The sequence below is a fragment of the Chenopodium quinoa genome, unplaced genomic scaffold (assembly GCF_001683475.1).
Source record: "Chenopodium quinoa cultivar QQ74 unplaced genomic scaffold, ASM168347v1, whole genome shotgun sequence".
In the NCBI taxonomy this organism is placed as follows: Eukaryota; Viridiplantae; Streptophyta; class Magnoliopsida; order Caryophyllales; family Amaranthaceae; genus Chenopodium; species Chenopodium quinoa.
Window position 1 is genome coordinate 7534591 of NW_018742418.1, and position 8958 is coordinate 7543548.

Genomic DNA, 8958 nt, shown 5'->3' on the forward strand with positions numbered 1-8958 from the left:
TCCAGATTTGCATCCTAATGGCAGAACCACAGAATGATGTTTAAATTTGCAACCAGTCTTCATTTGCATGTATCAGAAACAGTTCATATCCATCACCATTTAAAAAAAAAAAAAAAAAAAAAAAAATGCACAGCAACATATCCATTTTAACATTTATGGATATCTCAATCATGCTCTATTACGACTTACTAGGGATGAGGCAAGCAGCACCATTGCGGTAGGCAGAAGAAAGATAAGCTAGGCATTAAGAGCAATGTCAATGGAAGAAAAAATACAGAACATGATGCTATATTGCTATGGATAAGTTAATAAAGGTGATCAATTGGATCCATAAGAACGCAATGAACACATTGTCATATTCGAATAGTTTAACCACAACAAAAAGAACTCAAAAACTTTCTAAATTGTGAAGGAACAAAACCAATAAACTGAAACATAAAAATTGAAGGATCTCTTAGGAAAAATAGTGCCATATTTCAGTATTCAATAGAGGTGCTAACAAAGGATCTTAAGCCTACAAACTACCAAGGACTGGGTATATAGCTCACTCTTCATCTTCATCGTCACCATCACCACCAGCTGCCTTCTTTGCTGCTGCCTTCTGGTTCTTTCGCTTCACTCTACCTGGGCGGCCTCCTCCGAAGGGGCTAGTGAGAGAAAAGTCAATGTGCTTCTGAGAGTCAACCCTCACCATGAAAGAGGGAACATTAACCACCTGTCTCCCAACCCTAACATCAAAATATCACACGCGGATCAGATAACTTTATCAAGCAAAAAACAATCACATTGCTCAAGCAACAGACTATATATGACATTCACAGTGCTTTTGGATGAAAAAAGGGGAAGGAAAAGAAGGGGAGGGAGGGGGAGGGGAAGGGGTGGGGAGGGGAAATTGATGAGGTTTCCTTCCAAATCTCTCCTTTATTGGAGAGATCAATTTCTTACAATGTAATCCCTCCATTTCTCTCCCCTCCAATTCCCTTTCTTCCTCATTTGTTATCCAAATGGAAGATACTCTATCACTCCATTTCCCTTCCCTTCCTTACCCTCCATCAATCAAGGTGAAAATCTAACAGCAAGAGAGCTATGTACATTCTAAAGCCTCTCTTCATAACGTCTTAAAATCAAAAGAGGCATCAACATGAATGGTAATGACACACATTAAAGGCTCTTGGGAGGCATGACTCACATTGAGCTGAGAAGCTTAGGCAAAGATAGTTATAAACAGACAACTACTTGTTTGACCTCCTAGAAGTAGACTGTCTCACACAAGAAGCTTAGGCAAAGATAGTTATAAACAGACAACTAGTTTGACCTCCTTAGAAGTACTGTCTCACACAAGAACAGGTACAGAAAACAATGGATTCAGAAAAAACTACATAACGACAGCCATTTGATAATGAAAAGAAGTCCTTGCGATGGAAATCCAATACAATAGAATTGAGACATAGCCAGCTATGTTGAGAAAGTATGTAGCCAATATGATTACAAGCAAAGAGATAACTTACAAATATGCTTAATACCAGCCAAAATAAACATAAATAGCTTTAATTAATGTGTTCATGGATACATGGAAACACTGTTCACAAACCAACATAAGTGAATTGTTAATGTGATGAGCAAAATCTGTTTACCTACTATGCCACTGCCTGATGAGCACCCTAGCAAAGTCTGTCTAGGATATTTATTGAACCAATCCTAAAAGACGACCTCAATTCTGCTTTCTCAATCACAAAACCAAATAAACCCACACATAAAACACGATTCCTCAACAGCAAAGTGTGGCAGCACAGCTGGTTCATAAATCCCAGTGCACAACCATTAGTGCACACAATCAACATTGCAATCACATGAGATTGAAATCATGGTTGCTAAATATTATTTCTCCTTCCCAGCAACAGTTCCTTTTCACAATCAATATATTTAACAAGAATAACATCAGCCATTTGGCCACATTACTCCCCATGAAAGTTAACAAATTCACCAGCTCCAGCCAAAAGACTGAATATCAAAAGCTAATTCGATCAATACAGACCACTTTAGACGGTAGTAACATTTTCATACAGCTTGAAAAGGATCAAATTCACATCACCATCAACTAACTCAATCAGAAGCCATATATCTCAAGATGAATGGATAAAATGATATACTACAAAACCATAGACTTGTTTAAGCAATATCATATGTTTCCAACACTACAACATCAACTTATCAGAAGGCTCACCATTCTCATTCCTGTGACAAAATTGTTACTCATGAAACTTGTATATGAGCAATACGTAGCAATAATGAAAACAGAGAGAAATCCACACTTAACATCTTCAGAATATCAAATATTCAAAACATCAAGTATCACAATGCAGCAGGCAAACCTCAATTGCAACAAAAATGTAAACAAGGGTTTAATAAAATACCTAATATGCCTTTGCCTGATGAGCACCCTAGCATGGTGAATAGACTTGGCCATACCAGACTTGAAGACAAGGGTCTGAAGACGCCTCTCCAAGAAGTTCTCAACGGTCAGAGCCAACACGTAATCGAGCTTGTTCTGTCCTTCATCCAAAAGCCCATACCTATTCATTCTCCTCAGAAGAGCTTCTCCCTCAAAGATACGACGAGGGTTCTTCTCATCTAGGGTAAGAAGATGCCTTGCAGCATTACGGATACGGCTCAAAACATATTGAACCCTCCAGAGCTCCCTCTTGTTTCGAAGCCCATACTCTCCTACAAGCTTCAATTCAGCATCCAATCGTTCCTTTTCATAAGGACGACGAGGCTTCTTAAATGTCTTTCCATCTACAAATCACCCCAGTTCACAAAACCATCACTACTAATTCAACCATATATACTAAATTTGTCCCATAAATCTCAAACTAAGCATAAAAATTCAAACTTTAACAAACCCCACTAATTTTTTTTAACCTAATTTACAGAATAACTAAACGAACCTAACAATAATTGAAAGCTACCAAATTGCAACATTTCATATACATAAACAGACCATCACCCTAACTAACATGATAAACCCTAGATGTTCATATCAAGTAAAATGCGCGAAATTTAGCAAAGAATCGATTAAAATTACAAAATCACGAATACTGAAAGGTTTTTCATCAATTAATCTAAAATTCCCAGATGATTTCTAGAGTAAAACAGAGACAATAAACAGATAAAAATGGAAGAAATTCAAACAAAATGGGAAAAAAATAAAAACATAAATCAGAAAAAAGGAAAAGGGAGGAGAAATTACAGTTGCGGTAGTATACGACGTGCACCATGGTAGCTCACCGACGGCGAGGTGTTGGGTTTGCGCAGAAGCTGCGGCGGAAGTGAGAAGGAGAGAAGGGTTTAATGGTTTATGATGGGCTGTTGTTGGATTTTGAGGGGTTGTTCTTGTTTTGTGAATATGTGATATCCTTCTTCGACTTTTAGGGTCAGCCCAAACCTATGAAATCAATCGCATAATTTGTGTTACCAACTTACCATATGATCAAGTAGGTTTCGTTTGTGGTAGGTTACGAATCGGGTCTAGTCGAATAGTGGTTTGTGCGGAGTCATTTTGTGTCGATACATTTTTTTTTTAATAAAGATTAATTCATAAATAAAAAGTCATACGACATCTACAAAGAGATTTAAATTTAGTGAATACATGACATTTGAATCAAATAAAAGCTTCCTTTCAGCAGAGCTACGATCGTTTATGCACATCATATATTCTTCATACCCTCTTTTATATCGTTGTGATTTGCAGCCTTTTTCGACGAGGGGGTCTATCGATCTGTTGTAGTAGTGAAGAAAATTTTCATCTGATTGTAATCAAAGGATACTCTTTTTCAGTCCCGCACAAATTTTACTCATGAAACAACTTGTACCATACTAAACTCAAAAAACAAAAACAAAGCCCACCATAAGGGCACTTTCTACACTCAAACCCACTATAGGGGTACTTACTACCTTCAAAGAGTGTAGATTTATTAAACTCAATAACAAAAACATAAAGAAACTAAAGGGAAAGGGTTAGAAATAACCAAATTTCTGGCCTATGAAACACTTTTTTTGAAAAACCCTAGAGAGAGAAAAAAAAATAGAGAGGAGACGGCTAGATTTTGTGTCGATACATATTGATTATTGAATGTGTATACATAAAGATGTCATAGAGATTTAGGGCCCTGTGCCCTTCACCTTAAAATAAAATTAGTTCAATTCAGTAAAAATAGATTTAGCAAAATAATTTCAATATAGTTAAAATCAGTAACTTTAATGAACAAGTATAATATTGCAATAAAAAAGAAAATGAACAAGTATAATAGACTTTAAAAACAAGTATAATAGAGATCAGTAAAAATAAGTTTTACTAGTTAATGAATTAATTTCATTTCAGTAAAAATAATTTAAGTTTAGCAAAAATAATTTCAATTCAGCAAAATTATGGTAAAGAGAACAGAACCTTATGGAAAATCTCAAATCATTTCAGCCCAATAAGTCTTGTAAACATAATTTACTATGTATAAAGTAATTTCTAACATTATAGTTAATAATTTCGAACATTCTAGTTTATGTCCACTTAATTTCGAACATTCTAGTTTATGTTCAATTTAGAATTAAAAATTGAGCCACTTAAAAAAGTTTTTAATACTCAGATTGTACAAGAAGTTCTTACACTTTTCACAAGTCTAGTAATAAAACTGGAAGGTGTGTCCTTAAGTTAGAAAAGGAAAAAGTTAATGATAAGAATAAAATGAGAGGGATTTTTTTTTTTTTTTTTTTTTTAATGATAATGTTTAAAAACATTTTCTTGTAAAGTATTTGCTCCTTATGCGATCATCAAAGTATAAAATTTGATCATCTTTTCCTCAACTGCACTAGAGTAGTTTGGAACCTTCCTTTAATTGAAAAATGATCAAGTTGCTTGTTTCTGAATTTCCTCATTTGGAGTATTTGGGAAAGATATTAAATTCACTCAACTTTTGAAATTTAAGTAGTAGTTGGGTAAATTGATTCAGCCCCTCTCCAAATTCACTCCAATCAATTTGGAGAGTGGGCTATCACTTTCTCCAAATGAATAAATTTGGAAAGATATTAATTTTAACTTCCAAATTTAACATCACTTAAAACACTACTATAAGGAAGCTATTATCTTTCGCAATGAAACCCTTGACATCTTTAAAACTTACCACCGAGCGCAATTTACATTCAATGGGTGACACCAAAAAATCTCATTGATACCTTTTCTTCAAAGGGATCTCCCATTCCTAGATCTCATAATCATTCCTCATTATCTAAGGCCAAGTATATCAACAGAAACATCATCATTCAAAGTCCAAGGCTAATTCTTATCCTGCGAATTGCAGTATATTGCTAAATGAAGATAATAAACCACATATGATTTTATTGCTCTTGAAATGCCACTACACTAATACAGTTTCCGTGTCTAGATTATACACAGTAAACATAAATACAGAAAAATAGAACCTTCGGGTAACATGATCAAACAGTACAAATTCTTCGTTCATGCCAATAAACAGCCAGGGAAAGCATGAAAGCATCCATTGTGGAAATCAACCAGCAGAGAAGATCACTTGAGTGTTTCATTTGACTGAATGACAAAGCCCAATTTCAGGACTACCAGCAGACACTACTGAAGAAGATGGTGAGCTTTCATAGCTATAAGGCATGATCCTATTAGTACTCACAAGAATCGAACCTAAACATCCATATGATCCTTTTAAATTTGAACATCAGAGCTGTAGTCATCAAGGCAACCTCCCATTTCATGAAGATTGGAGGGGCACTATTTGGGCTTACGGGAGAGACGGCCACCAGTTCTTGGTGTTCTATCCTCTGTGAAGGGCTGAGTTGCAGGATCTGCAAGGCCTGGTAACCTTGACGCACTACCCTTACCTTTTCTGGCATTAGGTCCTATCACCTCAATCATGTATCTCCACCCATCAATTGGTCTTCTCCTGCTGAATATGTGTGTCTTGATAAAACTTGCTATCTGCAAATAATACAAACAGGCACCATAAATCTTAAGGCATAATATACAATCATACAAAGTAGGAAGAACAGAAATTTGGAGAGAGGGCTGAATCAATAAGAATATAAATTCACTCAACCTAAGTTTATAAAGTTAAGCATGGATTATTACGGAACCTTGTTCAATCGGAGATGCCTCTTGTAAAATGAGACAGTAAAGTGAAAAACCGTACATCTTTCAACTATCTTTCACACCTTTTTAGGCTTGATAGCACCTTCATCCATCAAATTTTATGAGCAAAGTGGTCAAGCTAGTTTTTATCATTGGCATTAGACATGCAACTGATTGAGCTGCATAAAAGTCATTGCACCTAAATTCACTTATAAAGTCATAAGTAGTTGGAGTATGGACCATGAGACTTATACACCTAGTATACATAGAAAATTCCCACTTTCCCATTTATATCATGTGAGGTTTCCTTCAGAGATGGTACCAATAAACCCATAAAATAGTAAGGAAGGAAGTACACACACTAAACTCACATGTTCTTATGACTATAGGCCTACATATGAAGGGGTCAACAGGGATACAGGGCATACCACCCCCCCCCCCCCCCAAAAAAAAAAAAAAAAAAATTAGTTCATCACATAACCTGCACCATTGGCACGGATTGATCTCTCTCAAAATCAACAGTTTCTATTCCTAAAAGACGGTACTCCATACACTCAAGGAAAACAAAGAGAACAGTTTTGGCTATTGAATAATATTATAAATTAATGCAATGCTAAATGTAAATGCGAACCTGAAATTTGCAAAATGCCATTCGACGCTCAAATTCTTGCAAAAGGATGTCCTCTTCTCTCTGTGACATCTCCCATACATTACCATCTTCAGATTTGGACGTTGATTCCCAACCATCAGGCTTGTTTTTAAACTCAGAAGTACTGGGAACTTTTGGGTCATTCAGATTATTGCTAGCAGAGTCAAATATCCTACAACAACAGCAATTCCAGCACATTCAGGTTCTATAAAATTTCCTTTAGTTATGCTGGGGAAAGGCATTGTACAAGGTTATATAGTATAACAAGTAGAAGATTCACATAATAGAACATCCTATCTAGGATTGCAAGACTAAACTGAAGTATAATTCTTACCTCTTATAAATAGTACAACATAAATTTTTTTGCTTTATGATGAATTATAGAAGCTAGAAAATCTCCTTACTTAAACCTAATTTAAGATTAAAATGCAGCATAATATATTACTGTATTTTTGTCTGAGACCTTAATACTCGCCTTCAATGTGAAACTCCCATTACCTTCAGCAAAATTTAAGCTATCAATGCACTCTTCCACCAATTACCGTGGTAAACATCGTATGGTGTAAGCTGTGTAACTACAAAAACCCAATTGTGGAGCTAAAAAGGCAAAAAATGAGCAATTATATCAGTACTCACACACTATGTTACTTGGACTCAACTCACTTGAGTACTCGTATTGACACAAGTACATGTCCAAGAGTGTACTCAGTCTATTTTGTGAAGGTTGTCCATGTTTTTTTGGCCTAAGAAGAACTGTGGAAGTGTCCATTCCCATGTCAAAGTATCGAGGATCCAACACTAGTACTTCAAAAGAAATGAAGAATCCAAGTAACACATCCCACACACCCAGCATAAAAAAAAAAAAAAACACACCCAATAATCAAACATACTAGCATCAAACAACAGTTCCCAAACTATCAAAGCAAACAATCTTGATGCCCAATTGATACATTTCATAAATTCAGGAGTTAACCACTAAACTTTCAAGCAGGCGTTCACTCAGGCATAAAAACAAACACCTAGCATGCATAAAAATTCATAAACAAATTACAAACCACAAACCCCAGATCACCAAAACCAAAAACACCTTGATTTTCCCAATCAAAGAGAAAACACAATAAAGCTAAAAATAGAGATAAGAGAAAACTCACTCAGAACAACTATCAAGCAGCTTGTCAATATCATCAGCAGACCCACCACCCACCTTAGCTTCTTCAATCAATTCAATCTCTTTCATCCAAAGCCCAGCATGAATCCTCTGTTTCTTCAACCTATAATCCTTCTGCACATTTTCCAAACTATACAACCCAACATTTTCACCATTTTCTTCCTTCTTCTTAATCTTCATTTCCTCCTCTTGTTTAGCTTTCTCTCTGTTCATACGGCGGTTTTCCCAGTTTTCATTCATGTCTTCGACAAACGCCTTCGTCTCAGGGTCAGTAGCGTCGGGATTAAGGCCGAAGTTGACGTCGGACTCCCATGGTGCGCGAGTATTCTTGCCGGCGAGATCGTCGGGTAGCCAAGCAGTTTCCCAGGCGTCGTTCCATTCGTCGGTTTTATTGCCGGAGGAAGTGGAAAGACGGCGGCAGTGGTGGAGGAGAGAGAAGGGGAGTTGTCGGAGAAGTGTGGTGGTTGAGGACTTTGTAAGCCTCTGCATTTCGGTTTGTTTGGGTGAGTTTCAATTCTCAAATTTGGGTCATTTTATACCTTGCCCATTTCTGCTAAATATATATCAGACCAAGTCATATATAACTATTAACTACTACACTTAAGGCATGAGATAAGTAGCAGCACAATATATATATATATATATATATATTTTTTAACTCTACCCAACCGGAGTCTCTGTTGTTTTGCAGGTACAGACGTTCAGCATCCAATCTTGGAGTTGTAACTCTTCCGAGGGACTCCGAAAACCCCGAAACACTTAGAGCATCCACATCTATTAAGGCTCTTCATAATTTTTCTCTCCTCACCTCATTAGTCCATATCATTTTCCACTTACTTTATTAAATACCATTCTCATTTCACAATTCCATACCTATATTCATAGACCTCCCAATTTACTTTCACTCTCCTATTTTTTCATACTCCACATTTTCTCCCTCCAACTTTCCATACCCCATCAATATTAATAAAATAATTTTTGGTGCAAATTGGG

At 36.2% G+C, this 8958-nt stretch overlaps 2 protein-coding genes across 2 annotated transcripts; both read right to left on the reverse strand.

Annotated features, from left to right (window-relative positions):
- Positions 1-262: 262 nt before the first annotated feature.
- Positions 263-3442, reverse strand: LOC110712288 (40S ribosomal protein S9-2-like). Its single transcript, XM_021890749.1, has 3 exons — positions 3251-3442; positions 2415-2796; positions 263-728 (listed from the first exon to the last, which is right to left on the reverse strand). The coding sequence occupies exons 1-3, from the start codon at positions 3276-3278 to the stop codon at positions 545-547; spliced, it is 594 nt and encodes a 197-aa protein (XP_021746441.1). The 5' UTR covers positions 3279-3442; the 3' UTR covers positions 263-544.
- Positions 3443-5363: 1921 nt separating this feature from the next.
- LOC110712306 lies at positions 5364-8585 on the reverse strand. The gene is made up of 3 exons (XM_021890764.1): positions 7949-8585; positions 6780-6969; positions 5364-5998 (listed from the first exon to the last, which is right to left on the reverse strand). Exons 1-3 carry the CDS (start codon positions 8452-8454, stop codon positions 5792-5794), a joined length of 903 nt encoding a protein of 300 aa, XP_021746456.1. The 5' UTR covers positions 8455-8585; the 3' UTR covers positions 5364-5791.
- Between the last annotated feature and the right edge of the window lie 373 nt (positions 8586-8958).

Excerpts from the sequence above, each read along its gene's own strand:
- LOC110712288 (XM_021890749.1), bottom strand. The coding sequence starts at position 3,278 with ATGGTGCACGTCGTATACTACCGCAACT. Across the intron at positions 2,797-3,250 it reads CGTCGTATACTACCGCAACT|ATGGAAAGACATTTAAGAAG; the intron begins GTAATTTCTCCT and ends GGTGATTTGTAG. Across the intron at positions 729-2,414 it reads ATCAGGCAAAGGCATATTAG|GGTTGGGAGACAGGTGGTTA; the intron begins GTATTTTATTAA and ends TTTTGATGTTAG.
- LOC110712306 (XM_021890764.1), bottom strand. The coding sequence starts at position 8,454 with ATGCAGAGGCTTACAAAGTCCTCAACCACCACACTTCTCCGACAACTC. Across the intron at positions 6,970-7,948 it reads CTGCTTGATAGTTGTTCTGA|GATATTTGACTCTGCTAGCA; the intron begins GTGAGTTTTCTC and ends CTGTTGTTGTAG. Across the intron at positions 5,999-6,779 it reads TGGCATTTTGCAAATTTCAG|ATAGCAAGTTTTATCAAGAC; the intron begins GTTCGCATTTAC and ends TATTATTTGCAG.